The sequence below is a fragment of the Brassica napus genome, chromosome C6 (assembly GCF_020379485.1).
Source record: "Brassica napus cultivar Da-Ae chromosome C6, Da-Ae, whole genome shotgun sequence".
Classification (NCBI taxonomy): Eukaryota; Viridiplantae; Streptophyta; class Magnoliopsida; order Brassicales; family Brassicaceae; genus Brassica; species Brassica napus.
In genome coordinates this window covers 46,187,438-46,204,567 of record NC_063449.1, presented here as the reverse complement: position 1 = coordinate 46,204,567, position 17,130 = coordinate 46,187,438, and the positions used below count along the sequence as shown (strand labels likewise).

At 36.2% G+C, this 17,130-nt stretch overlaps 5 protein-coding genes and 1 pseudogene across 6 annotated transcripts; 4 read left to right on the top strand and 2 right to left on the bottom strand.

Annotated features, from left to right (window-relative positions):
- The first annotated feature begins 1,543 nt into the window (after positions 1-1,543).
- LOC111206737 (cinnamoyl-CoA reductase 1-like) lies at positions 1,544-3,446 on the top strand. Its single transcript, XM_022704031.2, has 6 exons — positions 1,544-1,787; positions 1,900-2,069; positions 2,154-2,339; positions 2,599-2,770; positions 2,865-3,054; positions 3,132-3,446. Exons 1-6 carry the CDS (start codon positions 1,673-1,675, stop codon positions 3,283-3,285), a joined length of 987 nt encoding a protein of 328 aa, XP_022559752.1. The 5' UTR covers positions 1,544-1,672; the 3' UTR covers positions 3,286-3,446.
- Positions 3,447-3,680: 234 nt separating this feature from the next.
- Positions 3,681-6,407, top strand: LOC111207197 (RNA-binding protein 24-B). The gene is made up of 7 exons (XM_048761491.1): positions 3,681-4,579; positions 4,764-4,908; positions 5,016-5,142; positions 5,243-5,285; positions 5,362-5,678; positions 5,749-5,867; positions 5,937-6,407. The coding sequence occupies exons 1-6, from the start codon at positions 4,373-4,375 to the stop codon at positions 5,756-5,758; spliced, it is 849 nt and encodes a 282-aa protein (XP_048617448.1). The 5' UTR covers positions 3,681-4,372; the 3' UTR covers positions 5,759-5,867; positions 5,937-6,407.
- LOC111207198 (psbP domain-containing protein 3, chloroplastic) lies at positions 6,378-8,134 on the bottom strand. The gene is made up of 9 exons (XM_022704995.2): positions 7,975-8,134; positions 7,834-7,894; positions 7,575-7,750; positions 7,406-7,489; positions 7,083-7,165; positions 6,928-7,003; positions 6,737-6,855; positions 6,602-6,646; positions 6,378-6,529 (listed from the first exon to the last, which is right to left on the bottom strand). Exons 1-9 carry the CDS (start codon positions 8,042-8,044, stop codon positions 6,503-6,505), a joined length of 741 nt encoding a protein of 246 aa, XP_022560716.1. The 5' UTR covers positions 8,045-8,134; the 3' UTR covers positions 6,378-6,502.
- A 49-nt stretch (positions 8,135-8,183) lies between these two features.
- On the bottom strand, positions 8,184-10,918 carry LOC111206975 (short-chain dehydrogenase/reductase family 42E member 1-like). Its single transcript, XM_022704488.2, has 4 exons — positions 10,443-10,918; positions 9,905-10,247; positions 9,371-9,821; positions 8,184-9,235 (listed from the first exon to the last, which is right to left on the bottom strand). Exons 1-4 carry the CDS (start codon positions 10,636-10,638, stop codon positions 8,747-8,749), a joined length of 1,479 nt encoding a protein of 492 aa, XP_022560209.2. The 5' UTR covers positions 10,639-10,918; the 3' UTR covers positions 8,184-8,746.
- Positions 10,919-11,580: 662 nt separating this feature from the next.
- On the top strand, positions 11,581-12,700 carry LOC111207252 (increased DNA methylation 3-like). 2 transcript variants are annotated; one of them, XM_022705128.2, is made up of 3 exons: positions 11,581-11,748; positions 12,007-12,207; positions 12,293-12,700. In XM_022705128.2, exons 2-3 carry the CDS (start codon positions 12,045-12,047, stop codon positions 12,544-12,546), a joined length of 417 nt encoding a protein of 138 aa, XP_022560849.1. In that variant the 5' UTR covers positions 11,581-11,748; positions 12,007-12,044; the 3' UTR covers positions 12,547-12,700. The 2 variants fall into 2 exon arrangements, with proteins under 2 accessions (XP_022560849.1, XP_022560850.1); XM_022705129.1 differs by having other exon boundaries at positions 11,599-11,755.
- Positions 12,701-13,888: 1,188 nt separating this feature from the next.
- Positions 13,889-16,702, top strand: LOC125588563 (annotated as a pseudogene).
- Positions 16,703-17,130: the final 428 nt, after the last annotated feature.

The following is a 17,130-nucleotide window of genomic DNA, read 5'->3' as shown; positions in this document are numbered from 1 at the left end:
GTGTACTTTGAGAGTCTTGTACATTTATTTCAGGTTTCTACTCCCGTTTTATAATACACAAAGTTTTGATTCTTTTCGCACATTAAGAATTTTTTTTTTTTTTTAAGACTATTAAAAATATAATTTAAAATTGATTTATCTAACTATAAACAAAAATAATAAAAACATAATTAGTTACACAGTTTTTGATAAAATTAAAATTATCTAATAAATAAAAGCATCATCTATTCTGAAAAAAACAAAAATCACCTAAAACATCATCTATTGAAACAGATGGAGTATTAATTACTTGAAAACTGACCAGAGTCATTGTGCTGCTTACTGTTATGTCTTGTAGTCTTGGGAAATGGTTTGCCTTGTTTGGGTCACGTGAACATTATGTTAGTGTTCTTTGACACTTCTCAACCTTCCAATTGTCACATTTGTTTCCACAGCCTGAGGCTAAGTTGCTGTTGTGTTTTAATGTTACTACTTGATTTTTGGACGGTAGGTTTGATGTGAAAGCTTTGTATATTGAAAAATAATTGTGGAGAGAGTATCTCCCATTGCAATCAGGTTCTCCAGTTGTGTTGAGTCTTATTTTTATTATTTCTTCCCTTTAATCGACTTTCTTTAAAGTGAATTGTAATCTGATGTTCCTTTGTTTTTAATAGATACCCGCTCAATTTTCCCTGCAACTACTAAAGAACATTGTGAAGTGGGTTTAAGCTAAACCATATGAGAAGGTTACTAAGCATTGAGATGTTGCCACCAAGAGTATAGCTTATGTTGATTCCTTCAACTTGGAAGAAAGATTTGTACCAGAGGGGATCGTGCAACACCAAAAACCCTAAGAAAGATTTTTCTATCATTTACAACATAGACAAGCCCTTACCTTAAATCTTTGCATCTATATATGTGCCCTCTTCCATGTCTAAAACTCTATGGTAACTAAAAACAGTGTGTGAAGAACAACTCATGGGTACACGCATATCTAACCTAGCTCAATCTGGTCAGTGATTATATTAGTAGTTCTGTGTCTCGTGGCAGCGTTTATATCTCCTCAGTTTCTACCAACTTGGCTTCTTATAAAGAACCAAAGTGCACGTTTTGTTCACCTTTTGATTTTTTTTTTTAACATTTGACGACTTTTCTGACCAATAGTGTTAGAGAAAGAAAAGTAGTCAGAGATCCATACTGACTGCTAAAAGACTAAGTTTCCGAAAAAGAGATCCATAATAATGCAGTCTTTTTTCTCTCTTGATTTTTTCTCAAATAAAGGAAAAGTCTATCGCTTGGAGAAGTGTGGATGATAAAATTCAAAAGTCTTTTTTATCCTACATACTTTTCTCACATGCAGAGGATGTTTTCCCCTCTTAATACTTTTCATTTTTAAGATTCTCAAAAATGTAAAATATAGACGAATAAATAACTAAAAAAATATATACAAGCCATAATAAATGCTTAGCAGAATTTCAAAATTTTCTTTCAAAAAATTATTTCATTTTAATGTTTGTAAATATGAACTGCAATCTTTATCCACCTTAATCCCTCATAATTCTACGCTTTTACAGTTAAAGAAGTTGGTTAAAGTCTGATATGACTTGTGTATAAATAGGTGTGAACCTTTTTCTATTTCGTTCACTCCAAAGAACATTCTTAAAGTTGCTTAAAGAGAGAGAGAGGGGCGTCAATGGCTGAAAAGCAGAGGATCTGTGTTACTGGTTCAGGAGGATATATAGCTTCGTGGCTCGTTAAGTCTCTTCTCTCCCGTGGCTACACTGTCCATGGAACCGTTCGAGATCCTTGTAAGCAGGAAGCAACATCCCAAAATAATTTATCTCATATTTTCTATGTTTACTTTGGAGGAGACTTCGGAACTTTCTCTGTTTTCTTCATTGATTATTGATATGTTCTCAGGTGGTCGAAAGAACGACCATTTGAAGAAGTTAGATAATGCTTCAAAGAATCTTAAGCTTTTCAAGGCAGATTTGTTTGACTATGAAGGTCTTTCTTCAGCTATTTCTGGTTGTTATGGTGTTTTCCATATTGCTGGTCCTGTGCCTTTTGAAGATGTTCCTCTCACAGAGGCAAGTGCTTGAGTTTTGCATCTTTTTTTTCTATTTTGTTTATTTCTTGAATTACTAACCGGTTTTAAATCTAAAAACATTCAGGAACAACTGATTAAACCAGCTCTCACTGGCACCAAAAACGTTCTAGAAGCATGTACAGAAGCTAAAGTGAAGAAAGTTGTGGTTGTATCATCGATTGCTGCTGTTGTTTACAACCCAAAATGGCCTAGAGATGTTGACGTGGACGAGAGCTGTTGGTCAGACACTCAATACCTTTACTCACGTGAGGTAATGTAACTTCTGCTTCTATCACCGAAGTTTCACGGTTTGGTTGGTCCAACGAAAAACAAAAGACACATTAAGCTCCACGGTTTAACTAATTATATCTAATTTAGTTTAGTCAACACAAGTTTATATGTTCTTTGGATTAACGAAGTGTTCGTGCTTGTGTAAGTTCAGTATTCAAAATATCTTGTTCGTTTTCCACGGTGCAAAATCTGAGGATCTCGGGGTTATTGTTTTCTTATAAATAAATAAAAAATCTCAGGGTTATTGGTCATATTACTTTCTTGCCAAAACCTTAATGGAACGTGAAGCTATAGAGTGGAGCAGAACAAGCTCAGCTGATGTTGTTACGGTCTGTCCCTCGGTCGTCATAGGCCCTAGGCTTCAGTCCACGCTTAACTCTAGTAGCTTGGGACTACTAAATTTTATAAAAGGTGATGTAATCATATTTTTCTCTAATTACATATAGTACTTGATTTTATTTAACTCATGTTCTTGAAAGTATTTGATGAACTGGTGTGGTCTCAGGCGGTGTAATATCCTTGTTGAGTGACCAACTCTATCTTGTGGATGTACGTGATGTGGCTGATGCACTATTGCTGGTGTATGAAAATCAAGAAGCAAAAGGAAGATACATATGCAACTCTCATTCACTTCACAACAATGATCTTATGGAGAAGCTGATGAATATGTATCCTAACCGCAATTTCCCCAAAAGGTAGGTAAACCAACGGATTCCTTTCACAAATCTTGAGATCTCTGGTCTGATTTGATCAAATGTGTATATAATGGCAGTTTCAGTGAGAGAAAGGAGAAGCAAGTGAATGAGAATATACTTCGAATAAGTTCAGAGAAGTTGAAGAAACTGGGGTGGAAGTTTAGGTCATTAGAAGAGACCATTGATGACTCTGTTGTGAGTTTTGAAGCTACCGGTGATCTTCCAAAGTAATAAGCATAGTGAAAGGAAGAGAGGCTTCATCTTCTTCACTTCCTCAGTTATATTTTACTCTTGAAATAAAAAGTGATTCCATGAAAATGCTTTTTTCACCTCCTCAAGTCTACTATTGTCTATATGTTCTTCTTTGGTAAAAGAAAAATCAAATTTAATTATGCCGTTATAAGCATCTTAATATAGTTGACAACGGACCACAACTGTCACTAGCATAAGAATCCCTAGCCACTGATTTGGGATTCACCGAGGACGAGCTTTCATCTACACTATCCAAAATCGATTAAATGTTGTCTCGTTATAATTTGAATCCGAAAGGATAATAATCAACAAAATAAAATAAAATAAAGTAAGATACTTTTTTTTTTTTTTTTTTTTTTTTTTTTTGCTTCGGACCAAACACAAGTTCACATTATGCGTAAACGGATAACGACAAGACAGATATCGATAATTGCAACGTTAATTACATAATTAAAAGAATAAATTAACGGGCCCCATGTCATTTACACTGGCCCAAAAACAAAAGGTATCTCTATTCTCTCTCCCTCTCTCTGTCTTTCCTCTTCACCATCATCATCATCATCATCATCATCGTCATCAACAACTCGTTCATCATCATCATCAGTCACCACCACCAATGGAATTCCCCAAACGAAACCTCCTTTTCCTCGAATCAATTCACCATCATCATCACCATCTCTGTATTTTGCTTTAATTCCCTCTTTCTATCGTTGTGATTTTTTTTTTTCCAGTAATAGAAACCCTAATTACACCGACCGACTTTGTCCTCTTGTCTGGCCCATTACTCTGCTTTTGCTTTTTTTCGTTTTTCCCGGGAAAATTGATCCCTTTTCCTCCTTTCGTCATTATTAGTAGGCAATCACTCATCTTTTAGTTTTTTTTTCTTTCTTCTCTCCCTCACCATCTCCGAGTAAACCCTAGAATCAATCTACCCCCTTCTGGATTTCAAGCTTAATCATTGTAATTACGTCTAGGGTTTACTCGGTCTCCACTTAAAGTTTGATCCTTTGTTCTATAAAGTTTCCATTTTTATTTTGATTCTTCTCTCTCTCTCTCTCTCTGTCTCATGGCGTATCAACCGGTTCCGGGTTCTGGGTTTCACTACTTGAACTCGCCGTTCGGAGATACGACGTTAACTAAGGTTTTCGTCGGTGGCCTCGCTTGGGAGACTCAGAGTGAAGCCCTTCGTCGCCATTTCGAGCAGTACGGTGATATCCTTGAGGCCGTCGTCATTGCTGATAAGAACACCGGCCGATCCAAAGGATACGGCTTTGTGAGTCTCTCTCTCTCCTTCATTATAATGACATCTTCATTGATCCAATGACATGTAGCTATGGAGGATCGTGTGGGTTTCATCACAGGACATAGGAAGTTACTTTATTTGAAATGTCTTTCAGTTTGGACTTTGTTGTGACTCAAAGTGTTCTGTTTCTGGTCCTCATATGGAGGAATTTTAGGTGACTTTTAGAGATCCAGAAGCTGCTAGGAGAGCTTGTGCTGACCCAACTCCTGTTATAGATGGTAGACGTGCGAACTGTAATCTTGCTTCCCTTGGTAGACCTCGGCCTCCGTTGCCCTATGCATTGATACCTAACATCCCTGGTCAGTCTTCATCCATGCCCTTTCACTCATTGAGTCTGGCTCGTAGTGGATCATTGCTGTTGTAGATTTATTTACACGTAGTGCATCGGTTTTCTTTCTTTGGTTAGGAAGCTTAAGACCTGCTTCCCCCTACATTGGAAACGTGCAGGGCCCTCGTGGTTCACCTTTTGGAAGTTATCCTTATCAGCAACCACTTCCATATAACTACCAGCAAGGACTTGTTTATCCTTATGGGTAATTTAATTCAATTCTAACCTCACACATTGCACTAGCGTCTTGGTTGAGTTGGTTCATTAATGTGTTGCTAATGTTTGTTTTATTCTCTCTGTCTCAGGGTGGCTGCATATGGACCTGAGTACATGTACTCACAGTCACAGGTTAAAAATTGCTAAAAACACTTGCTGTTATCTCTCTTGTAACTTTGTTTACATCTTGTCTTGTTGCATGGTTTAGGGGTTGTATGGTCCATACATGGGTCAGCAGTATCTTCAGGTCTACGGAGTACCTGGGGCAGTTAACACACCAGTTTATCAATACGGACAATTTAATCAGACTGTTCCCAGTGGCCAGAGCTATACAGCACTTCAAGGATATTCAGTTCCAGGAAGCCATGTTCTGCAACTTGGTGGACCCACTGTTAGTGCCATGACCACTTCATCCATGCCTGCTCTTCAAGCTCCATACCCTCCAGGCCCTGCTCCAGCACGGTCACATATCATTGTTCATCCCCCTCAGTTTATGCAGAGTAGCAGTTCTGACCAAACAACAAGGTGAGGATCAGTTCAGTGCTTTCTTTATCTTGTGAAAAAGTAAACGCTTACATGATAGTAATGGTTTCAGCTATCCTTGAAGACTGAGGAGAAAGGAGGAGCCAGCGAAAATTGCTATTTCAATGGTGGCAGCAGCAGAAGCTTCCTGTTTATTTTAAGTCGTCAAGTTATTTATCTTGCATCTGAAAGGTTTGTGTTTCTTATCAGACACTATTATTAACTAGCATCATCATGATTCCTAACGCCAAGATCTTACAGGTTATATAAAATAGTCTTGCTCACTGGAAGGGCGCAGAAAGAAAAAGGAAAGTGGGAGTCTCAGGGTTTGTGGCTTCAGTTTTCTTACTCATCCATCAATGTGCAAAGATGCTGCTGGCTCAAGCTGGGTTTGAGTTTGCAGCCTTGCAGGAATGATATCGGTTTTCCCTAGGAGGGGTAACCGTTGGTAATAAGTTGGTGTACTATATAGTAGACACACATACACAAAGCATATACATACTAGAATCAAAATCTGATTCTTTTTTTTAGTCTTAAGTCGTAATACTCACTACACTTTCTTCAGGTACAGGAGTGTAGTGAGTAAACATTCATAGGTATATTTGTCTCCAAGTCCTGCATTGTGTAAGTAAAGCATGTTTATATATCCTTTAGTTGTGTAGGGTTTGTATGTTTCTTCCATTGTCTGAACACACTGATGAATGATTGTTATCCAAAGCTTACTTCAAAGTATGGAGTCAGTTTTTTTTTTTTATCTCAGAATTTGATTGAAAGAAGTGTTCAGCAAACAAAATGTTTGGTTCTGGTGATTGTAATGAATGACATTCTTAGATGAATTTGAAAGACTTGACTGCCTGCAAAAAACAGAGGAAAGAAGTCATAAGCAACAGTCTTTGGTGAAAAATCCTTCATTGTTCACTTCTTACCTTCTGGATCTTGGAGCTTTGATCAGCAGATTCTTCATCTGTAAACTGTAACAACAGTAGATGATCATTATATATCAGACAGACAACTAACTAACTAATCATAGAGGTTGTTGCAAGAATAGGACCAAAACTTACTTGTCCTGTGACAGTGTACAAACGGTTGTACCAACCGTTTGTTGCCATCCCAATCGCAGAGTACAAATGCTTACGAGCTTCTCCAGGGTTTTGTAATGTATACTCAATGTAATAGAATCCTAATCACATACATAAACTTGCGTCAACAAAACAAAGCAGATTACATCAAAAGATTTTTAATTTCTTTAAACCTTTGGAAGATCTGCTATCAACTAGCTTTGCAGTCACTCCTGCTGGTTTCTGCCAGCTTCTATCCAATCCACTGACCTATAACACATACATGTCATATTTGAGAACTCTGTGTTAGAAAGAGAGAGGAGATTGGTGTAAGAGAGAGAGACTCAACCAGTGTTTCGGCGAAAGCTTCGACCTTTCCAAAAGACTCCATCCTAGTGAAGTCTGGTCCTAGTCCAGTGATCGCTACACTCACTGAGATGACGAGAAAACCATATTTCACATATCAGTTAGAACATGTTTATTGTAGGTCTCTTAGGTTGAATCTCTTAGCGTAATATAAAATACGGTCTCTTAGTTTTTAACTAAAAAAGCTAAAAAATTTCTTTTAAGATACGGTCTCTTAGCTTAGACCCAACCAAAGAGACCTGCAATAAACATGCTTTTAACTCATGGTTTACTGAACAAAACGAAAGAACAAACACAACTTCTTACCATTGTAAGTTGAAGTGTCTTCAGGGTAGAAAGCTGTGATAGACTTGAACCCGTTGGGTTCTGCTGCTTGTCCCACTTGCCAGTCTTTTGCGTGAAAGCAATTAGATACGTTAGCTAATCATGTTGTGGTCGTCACTAAGTATCTGAGTTTTGATATAGTTTTTTTTACCTTGTGGAATTGATATCTCGAAGTTGTTGGCTTCATCTGTGTACACACGGAAAGCCTCTGAAGCAACAATACTTGTCTCTGCAAATGCAGGTGAAACGACGAAAGGAAGGAAGAAAGCAGAGGAAGCTAGCTGTAACATGACTTCCCTTCTCTTCATCCCAACTTGATCTCTACACCTGTTAGAAAACAAAGACCGAGACTTTAATGGGATTCAGAACAAACCCAGATAAAGAAAAAGTAGTGTTCATCACTGTCTTACAGAATCTGATGATGTTCCTGAGCAGAGACGAGAGCAGGAAGTGATGTGCATCTTCTTGAACCTGGAAAAGCAATGGCTCCCAAGGATATGAGTTTTGTGAAAGAACGACGATGAAATGGTGAAGTGGCGGAGTGATCTTACTATAGCGAGTGGAAACGCGGGGATTCGAGAAGCTCTGTGGAGAAGAAAGCCATGGAGTAATCGCTGCCATGTGTTTCAAGATATGTCTGCTTCTGAGAAATCTATTGCCGGTTTGGTCTTTCTACTCTTTTTTTTTTTTTCTTTAATTCTAAAATTTTATATTTTGACTATGTGAGTGAGACATTACTTATTTATATTTTTTTCTAAATTATTTAAATTTCGAAATATAATTTTTTTTTGTAATATTCTACAATCTAAAGTTATACATTGCAAGTTATATACTGACAATGTGAGTGAGATATTACTTATTTATATTTTCTGAATTATTTAAATTTCAAAATATAATGTTTTGTAATATTATACAATCTAAAGCTATAACAAGTTAATAAATGAAATAATCGTGACTTTTTTCATATGTATAAGTATAATATTGTGTGACCCTTTAGAAATGTATATAAATAAATTTTGTTCAATTATATATCAATCATTATTATTTTTATTATTCAGAAACTGAAATTAGTACAGAAGTCAGAAAATACATTACATTACATACTTTTACGAACAAAAAAAAAAAAAGATTGCATTACATACAACTACATATAGGATTTGAACCATAAACAATGACTTAATTTCCACACAACAGTATATACACAAATTATAAAAACAAGAGCAGATTATTCTTGTCATTTTTAGATTTTTCTAAAATGATTAAAATCATAAATTAAAATACTTGAATCATATGGTATAAACCTGCATGGCGAATCTTCAGTTACTAAACTGACATTGAGTCGGTTAAAAGACCTTCTCTTATTGCTGTTTGCTCCCCTTCCTTGCCTCTTCTTTTCCAAAGTAAACGAAGGGAGAAAGTAGCGAGAAGCAGCGTTCGCCAAAACCAAGCTGTTGCGTTCCTCGGATCCACTCTCCTAGCAAGCCCCAACGCATAGAACGCCTCACTCACGTGCGCTGTCACCACAATCCCCGACGCTATCCGCAATGCCAACATCGACCTGAAGATGAACATCGCAATGACTCGAAGGAACGGTATGGGTCCAATATCAGGTAGCCATGCGACCGATAGAATGCTAGGCAAACCGATCACACAGAAAAGCCAAGCGTATATGCTCGGTCCACCGACTTCTCTCCTCTTCTTGTCTTTAAAGTATTTAATAGTTTCGGTCATGGCTTCGTCCGGTTGTGTCTTGGGTTCGTACCCGAGTTCTTCCTTGGCTTTGTTGATCGAGTAGTAGTTAGTCACCCCGACCTGTTCAATTTAAGAAAATATTATAAGTTCATGCAAATAGTTTCTTTTAATTATCTAGTATTGTCTATTCTGAAGCTGATTGGATCAGCCGATAAAATATATAAAAAAATATTTTCTAGTGCCATCAAAACAAACCTTATAAACTTCTGGTGGAAGAATCAATGGTTGTGGAATCCACCGTCGGTTCAGCAATGGAGATAGCATTATGTATATAGCTTTGCAAATATTTCCGAGTGAAACCGCAAGTGGAATAGATAGCGATGACTTGGGCAAGTCATATTCTAAATTCTTCAATAGTGGCTGGAGAAACTCAAAGAAATTTATAGGAGTACCATCAGAAACAAAGTAGACCTTCCCAGCAACTTTAGAGTATTTAGACATTAAACCGGTGGTCGCTAACATGAGTGCTAGTACAATGTTATCCACATTAATCCAGTCGGTTTTCGAGTTTGGATCGCCGATTTTGAAGAGTAATAAACCTAATCTTGCATCAGAGATTACCCTATCAAGATACTTCTCTTCACCAGGTCCGTAAACAAGTGGACAACGAATCGCACACGTAGATAAAAGACTTCCATGCCCACTCCTACATTCACATAATCATATAGAACATTAGTATTACCAGTCCTAAGATATAGTAAGCATTATCATTTTGATATTTTCACTTACTCGACAATACGACCGTTGTTCTTGAGAACTAACTGTTCGGCAACAGATTTAGTCTCATCATACGGGCCGACGTATTGATTGGAAGATAAACAAGGAAGAGTTTCATCTCCATTCTCAATCTCTTTTCCACCAAAAACGACACCGTTTGAGCTCAAATACACAACCCTCGTGATCCCTTTCTTAACACAGGTTTCCAAAACGTTACGAGTACCTTCGACGTTGACCTCCTCTATCCGACGAGTCTGAATCATTTCCTTACCGGAACCACCGTAAGAAGCAAGATGAATCACACAGTCTACTCCATCAAGAGCATTTTCTACGTTCTCTATACTCACAACATCTCCTGACATATGTGAACAATGTATATATATATAGTTAAAATATTTTATATAAGAAAATGAAAATAACTCAAAATAAAATATAATACAAGAAGACTTGTTATCAAGTTAGAAACATGATTCCAAGAATATAAACTCATTTATGCTTACAATAATGATCATATCTTGATCATTCGTTGATTCAGAGAGAGTTTGAATACCGTATATACAGTGGACGCCCGATTCTTTGAGACGGTCGGACCAGGGAGAGGTTTTGCGACAGTCTAAGGAGCGGACCTGGAGAGCTCCACGGCGGAGCAGCTCAAGGCACACGGCGGAACCGACGAAACCCAACCCACCAGTCACGGCAACGACTTTGCCTTGTATTCCTATGTTCTCCTCTTGGTTCATCTCCATTTTCGGTATAATATAATTAAGGTAATGGCACCTAATGAAATATGAAGTATATATACTAATTAATGTACTTATATGCGGTATTCACGAGAACCTCAAGCACGTGTCTATGCCAACGAGACCATGTGGGGACGATTGATCACGACGATAAAGAGTTGTTAACGTGTAATCCCCTAAGTTATGCTAATTGCAAAATACGATTTCTAGTTTATCAGGTAACGACAAAAGATGGAAAAAGGTTGCTTATAGAAATTGTAAATTAGCTAAGTGAAGCTGTCTTGAATTTACCGGTTGAACATTAAATAAGCTGTCTTGTATTAAACGATGCACCATGTTTTTAAGGTTTTCAAATCCAAAATGTGATATAATAATTAAACGATGCACCATGTTTAGGACCTGCAACACGCATATGGCAATGAGTCAATGACCCAGCTGGTTGCTTCAGCTTGTACGAGTGTGTTGTTATTTTATATCCCTTCTATTTCAAAATATTCCATGTTTAAAAAAAATTTATTTCTAAAAATACATTTTAAAATGCTTGTAATACCAGTAAATTGTAAATTCTAAAGATATTAATTGTATTTATTGAATTTTGTTTGACTAAAAATTATGAAAAATAGCTAATCACAAAAACAATAAATTTATAATCAAAACTTCACATGTTTTTTTAAATATATATGAAATTTTTTAAAATATATATCTTTTTGGAACGAATAAAACTATTATAATTGTTTAAAATGACTGATTGAGCTATTATAATTGTTTAGAATGACTGGTTTTAGCTATTAGAATTGTTTATTTAAGACAAAACATTTCAGAATGAATTGCTATTATAAGCAGTATTTGTATTAGCTCATAAACCAGAGATGCAAAACACAAGCAAATATCTAATTAAATCGATTAAAATATGAATTTATACGAGACAAACGAATAAAAATCAACAGACAACAAAGTTCTTAACACGTGGCTTGCTTAGACAGGTCACTCTAACCAGCTAGTTATTTTGGCTTCTTCATCCTCTCCAGAGTCGATAAAATTCACCACCGGTTTTAGTAAAGCAATCGAGTGACGGCGGTCAAACATCACCGGAGCGGCTCACCGGAGATATCTCCGGTAACTTGTATCGTCTCTCTTTCCTTGTTTCTGGTTTGCTGATTAAGATTAGGGCTTTTAGTTCCTTTCTGGGTGTTGTCTGTCTCCTCTAATCGACTCGAGATTAAACTTGCTTCATATGATTTGTTTTTTTTTTTATTATTCTAAAGTCTTAAACTTTGCTTACTGGGTTGTGTATAGAACAATCTTATTGGCTTCTTTAAACATGACTTGTGTTTGATTTGATTTGATTTGATTGTTTGTTATCTTCCTTAATAGGGTTAATTTGGATTCTATCCCTTGTTGAAGTCATCACCATGAACCCTGAGATTCATCACTCCAAAGTGATCTCTCATGTCTTTTTCACCGGCTCTGCCAAGCAAGGCACTCCTGGGCCACCCATTGGTCTTGCAGACATTGGTGAGAGCGACATTGCCTACTTCTTCAGAGTCTCTCTCCCTGGCATTCACAAAAATCTAAGTAATGCTTTTTCACATTTCTTACCACTAGTTCAATGACTGTGACCCCTAAATGCTATCTTTCTTGTTTGTTGTTTATGAAACAGATAAGATTAAATGCGATATTCAGAGGGAGGGGAGAGTATGCATACAAGGAGTAGTACCCGAGATTGCGATTCCGAGTGACTCGGGATGCTTGTACAGGATGCAAGTGCAGCAGCTCTGCCCACCAGGTCCGTTCTCCATCACGTTTAGCCTTCCGGGACAAGTGGATCCTCGCTTGTTTTCTCCCAAGTTTAGACCTGATGGGATCTTTGAAGTTGTTGTCGTCAAGCTCGGTGTACGCGTCCCTGCTTCATAGTTTGTTCGGTCTTGATTCATTAACTAGGATATGTTGTTCAATGTGCTATTAAAACATTTTCACAATGATCGCATTTGTTAAGTTGCTCTTAGGCTGAAAATGTGGTTAGATGTGAAGATGGTACGTACTTAAAGAGTCTCCAGTTCAGATCGTATGATCCGATCCGTATGCTATCCGAATTACGCAGTTAATTGTGTAAAAGGCAATAAAAGCTATATAATATATTAATCAACAAAAAATATGAGTCAACTAATTAAATAATCGTCTATCAGTTCTTAACATTACTCAAAATTATCAAAATTTCCTCTTTCAGAAGTGTACATATAAAGAGGCCTAGTAGCTAGAAATAATAGCCAAAGAGAATTATGACTTTAATTTGTAACATATTTAGAGTAAAATTAAGAATACCATAATTAAATATATATATATATATATGTATACTATTTATAAGTTGAATATTTTCAAAAGTCAAGTATAATTTTCTTCATTTTTCCAAATTCATTCCTCCAAAACATCGAATTGTTTTTTTCTTCATCAATTTAACAAGAAGAAAAGATTTGAAATTCTAACATTTAGACCAAAAAAAAAAAAACGATTTGAATTTCGTTTTTGGAAGTATTATTTTAATAATATTTTTATATTTTATTTTAATTAATTGTCATAAACAAATATATTTCGTACATCTGTACCAATAAATACTTGTCAATAGGAAATTTTATATCCGTTCCTTGAATTTTTACATTCATATTTCCTCTATAAAGTTCTATAAAACGAATCTTCAACCTCCTTTTTGTGTTGTGCACGTCGTGAGAACAGAAAGTGGAAAATGGTGTACACCTATTGAGATTTCATAATCCGATTTACAAAACAAAAGGTTGTTCAAGTGAACTATTGAAGGAGGTGTTGTCTCGTGCAGTCAAAAATGTTAATAAAAATCTATTGAGGGAGGTGATGTGTCTCGTTCAGTCAAATACAAAAAGCCTATCCATGCTTTCTTTAAATCTCTAAATAACTCGCCGGCATTGTTTTCTATAACTTAAAATTCTGACTCATAATCACAAAATTATCTGATCCAACAAAAAAATCACAAAAATAGTTAAAAAATAATAGTATAATTGATCTTCAAAATTGTTCAATTACTGTTTTTTAAATTATCTGAGTGCAATCTTTAAAATTGCTTCAAAATTTTAAAAAGTTTCAGAATTATTTAGAAGCAAGTTTAAAGATTTATACATTTTTACTAATCTTTATATTTATTCAAAATTTGTAATTGATCATTAGGTTGATAAACAAGTCTTTTCATATAATTCCAATTTTCTGGTCAGCTCATTAAGTTTATAAAAAAAAAAAGATGTTTCCAACAATTATAACAGAGACAGAGACTTCCATTGTTCTCAGTTTGTGTATCTTCGACACCTCAAAAAAAATAAAGTAAAAAGAAATAAAGTCGACGATGCCGGCGCCAAGAGTGTTATCGGCGTTAGATGTGGCGAGGATACAGTTATACCATTTCAAGGCCATAGTCATCGCCGGAATGAGTCTCTTCACCGACGCTTACGATCTTTTCTGTATAGCTCCCGTCTTAAAAATGCTCAGCCAAATCTATTACAAGAAAGATTCAGTCGGAACACCACTTCTCTCCACTTTCTACGCCATCGCTCTCCTCGGCGCCGCCTTAGGTCAGCTCTTCGTCGGCTACTTAGGCGACCGCCTCGGACGCAGACGAGTCTACGGTATATGTCTCATGATCATGGTCTTAAGCTCCTTCGGCTGCGGATTCTCCGTCTGCACCACTCGCCGGTCTTGCGTCATGGCCAGTCTTGGCTTCTTTAGATTCTTCCTCGGGCTCGGTATCGGTGGAGATTACCCTCTCTCCGCCACCATCATGTCGGAGTTCGCTAATAAACGGTCGCGTGGGACTTTTATCTCAGCCGTCTTCTCCATGCAGGGGCTAGGAATCTTGATGAGCTCCGCCGTTACGATGTCTGTATGCTCGGCGTTCAAGAAGGCCGGAGAAAGGAGTTCAGAGAAAACTAGAGCGGAGGAATCGGATATTGCGTGGAGGTTGATTCTGATGATCGGTGCCATTCCCGCCGCTTTAACCTTCTACTGGCGAATGCGCATGCCTGAAACAGCCAGGTTGCGTTCAATCATCTTTTCTATTTCCTATTAAAAAAATCATCTATTCTTTAGTTTATATTTTTTTTTCTTCATATTTTTAATTATTTCCATATTGTATTGTTCATATATATGCATAGTCTATAATACTCTAGGGATGTCTCTCTTTTTAAAAAGAAATGTGATTAGAATTGATATTCTAACCCAATCTCACACATACTATATAAACTAGGACGTAATATATACACTATATAGAAGACATATCAATTATTCATTGTTTGGTATTGTTTATTAGTTACATTTTAATGAGCTTTGAGAAAATACTCTCTTTATATTGTTTTTTTGTTGTAAATTAGTTGAAGAAGAAATCATTTAAAAAGAAGAGTTGAAGAACAACATACTAAGTAGTACTCCCTCCTTTTAAATTAGTTGTACTAACTACTAAGTAGTATATCCTCCATTTTAAATTAATTGTCATTTTAGAGTTTTGTACGCAAATTAAAAAAATTGCTAAATATTTAAATTTATCTTTATTTGCCATTAGAATTATATATTATTTATTGTTTATCTTAGTTTAATTAGGAGTAAAAGAAATAAATTAATAAAAACTGCATTATTTTGTTAACCAAAAAAATTATGTCACAACAACAATTAATATGAAAAGGAAGGAAGGAGTATATGTTAATCTCGAATAATCGCTATATGTTTTAGTGCTACGTAACTTTTAACAAAAGTTGGACTATATGTTAACCTTCTCCAGTTCCACTGACAAAAAAATGGAAAAATATATTAGATGATTTTGAAAGAATTACGACAAATATATAGATGAGAAATTTTCTAAGATAACAGTTTTAAGTTTTTGTCACAAAAATAACTTCAATGAGAAAGAAAAAAAACAAAATAAGTTTTATTAGAAAGTAAAAATACATTTATACTATATGGTTAACTAATCTAAGACTTAGGGTTTAGAATTAAGATTTTCAAAATAAAAAAAAAAACTATTTTGGTCATTTTCTTTATTGAAAACTATTTTTGCGATAAAAACTTTAAAAAAAAACTATATGGGAAAATTTTCCTATATAAATCTTTACCAAATTTTTCAATTTTCCTACTAAATGTTCAAATCTATAGGTCAATAATATTTTAAAGTTGCATGCAGGTATACAGCATTAGTTGAGAAAAATGCTGTCCAAGCAGAAAAAGACATGCAAAAAGTCATGTCCATATCTGAAATAGACGAAGATTTTCGAGAAGAACCACATACTTCTACTTGTTCGTACAAACTCTTCTCTCGCCGTTTCTTCAGCCTCCACGGCCTTGACCTCTTCGCAGCTTCAGCCAATTGGTTCCTAGTGGACGTTGTCTTCTACACAAGCAACCTCCTCCTTTCTCAAATCGTCAGTTTATCCAACAAACCTTCCAGTACCGCAAATGTCTATGACTCTGCCTTCGAAGCAGCTAAGGTCGCCGCCATCGTAGCCGCGTGCTCCACCATCCCTGGTTACTGGTTCACGGTTTATTTCATCGATAGAATCGGTCGAGTTAAGATTCAAATAATGGGGTTTTTCTTTATGGCCGTCGTTTACTTAGCCGCTGGCATTCCGTACAGCTGGTATTGGTTGCATGAGAAGACTAATAATAAAGGCTTTATGATTCTCTACGGATCGATCTTCTTCTTTAGTAACTTTGGTCCTAATACGACTACGTTTATTGTCCCAGCCGAGCTTTTCCCGGCTAGGTTTAGGTCAACATGCCATGGGATTTCGGGAGCTTTCGGGAAGCTTGGAGCTATTGCTGGGACTGTTGGTTTCTTGTGGGGCACGAAACACGACGAAGAGCACAAAGACGTTTTCCCTGACGTGAAACGCGTTAGGATCGCGTTTTTTATCCTTGGGGGCGTTTGTATCGCTGGAATGTTGGTGACGTACTTCTTCACGCGCGAAACTATGGGAAGATCGTTAGAAGAGAACGAAGAGGAAGATATTGATAATTAACAAGGATGTCGTCTGCTAATGGGTTACTTCCAAGACGACAGTGACTTTGATATCACAATACAATCAATTGTCTTTTTGATATTTCCTCACTAATTTTCCTTGGTTCTTAATGGTGTTTACTCACATTCTCTTGTTTACTTCTTTTATTTAAGTTGGGTCCATAACCGAAGTAGTATATGTAAATGATCTAGAATTTTATTTATAACAAAACCTTTTTTACACTATATGTAACATTGATTAAATTTTCAAATACTTTAAAAAGAATGATAGGAAAACTAACTTTGAGGCTATGTGATATGATTAAATATGAATATCACTTAATTTATGTTGGGAAAGAAGCCATCTTATTAATTCCACATAAATCTTCTAGCTTACTAATGTGTTCCTCTTCATCCTCATGAAACCCTGTTCTTCCCATTTTGGTCTCCAAGAATTCTTCCTATGACTTAATGCATGTCCTTGCTTGATCCGT

Excerpts from the sequence above, each read along its gene's own strand:
- LOC111207198 (XM_022704995.2), bottom strand. The coding sequence starts at position 8,044 with ATGGCAGCGATTACTCCATGGCTTTCTTCTCCACAGAGCTTCTCGAAT. Across the intron at positions 7,895-7,974 it reads CCGCGTTTCCACTCGCTATA|GTTCAAGAAGATGCACATCA; the intron begins GTAAGATCACTC and ends TTGCTTTTCCAG. Across the intron at positions 6,530-6,601 it reads AAAGCTCCAAGATCCAGAAG|GCAGTCAAGTCTTTCAAATT; the intron begins GTAAGAAGTGAA and ends TGTTTTTTGCAG.
- LOC111207252 (XM_022705128.2), top strand. The coding sequence starts at position 12,045 with ATGAACCCTGAGATTCATCACTCCAAAGTGATCTCTCATGTCTTTTTC. Across the intron at positions 12,208-12,292 it reads TGGCATTCACAAAAATCTAA|ATAAGATTAAATGCGATATT; the intron begins GTAATGCTTTTT and ends TTTATGAAACAG.
- LOC111207197 (XM_048761491.1), top strand. The coding sequence starts at position 4,373 with ATGGCGTATCAACCGGTTCCGGGTTCTGGGTTTCACTACTTGAACTCG. Across the intron at positions 5,143-5,242 it reads GGACTTGTTTATCCTTATGG|GGTGGCTGCATATGGACCTG; the intron begins GTAATTTAATTC and ends TCTCTGTCTCAG. Across the intron at positions 5,286-5,361 it reads ACATGTACTCACAGTCACAG|GGGTTGTATGGTCCATACAT; the intron begins GTTAAAAATTGC and ends TGCATGGTTTAG.
- LOC111206975 (XM_022704488.2), bottom strand. The coding sequence starts at position 10,638 with ATGGAGATGAACCAAGAGGAGAACATAGGAATACAAGGCAAAGTCGTT. Across the intron at positions 10,248-10,442 it reads GGGCGTCCACTGTATATACG|GAGATGTTGTGAGTATAGAG; the intron begins GTATTCAAACTC and ends CACATATGTCAG. Across the intron at positions 9,236-9,370 it reads TTCCACCAGAAGTTTATAAG|GTCGGGGTGACTAACTACTA; the intron begins GTTTGTTTTGAT and ends TAAATTGAACAG.
- LOC111206737 (XM_022704031.2), top strand. The coding sequence starts at position 1,673 with ATGGCTGAAAAGCAGAGGATCTGTGTTACTGGTTCAGGAGGATATATA. Across the intron at positions 1,788-1,899 it reads TGGAACCGTTCGAGATCCTT|GTGGTCGAAAGAACGACCAT; the intron begins GTAAGCAGGAAG and ends ATATGTTCTCAG. Across the intron at positions 2,340-2,598 it reads AATACCTTTACTCACGTGAG|GGTTATTGGTCATATTACTT; the intron begins GTAATGTAACTT and ends AAAAAATCTCAG.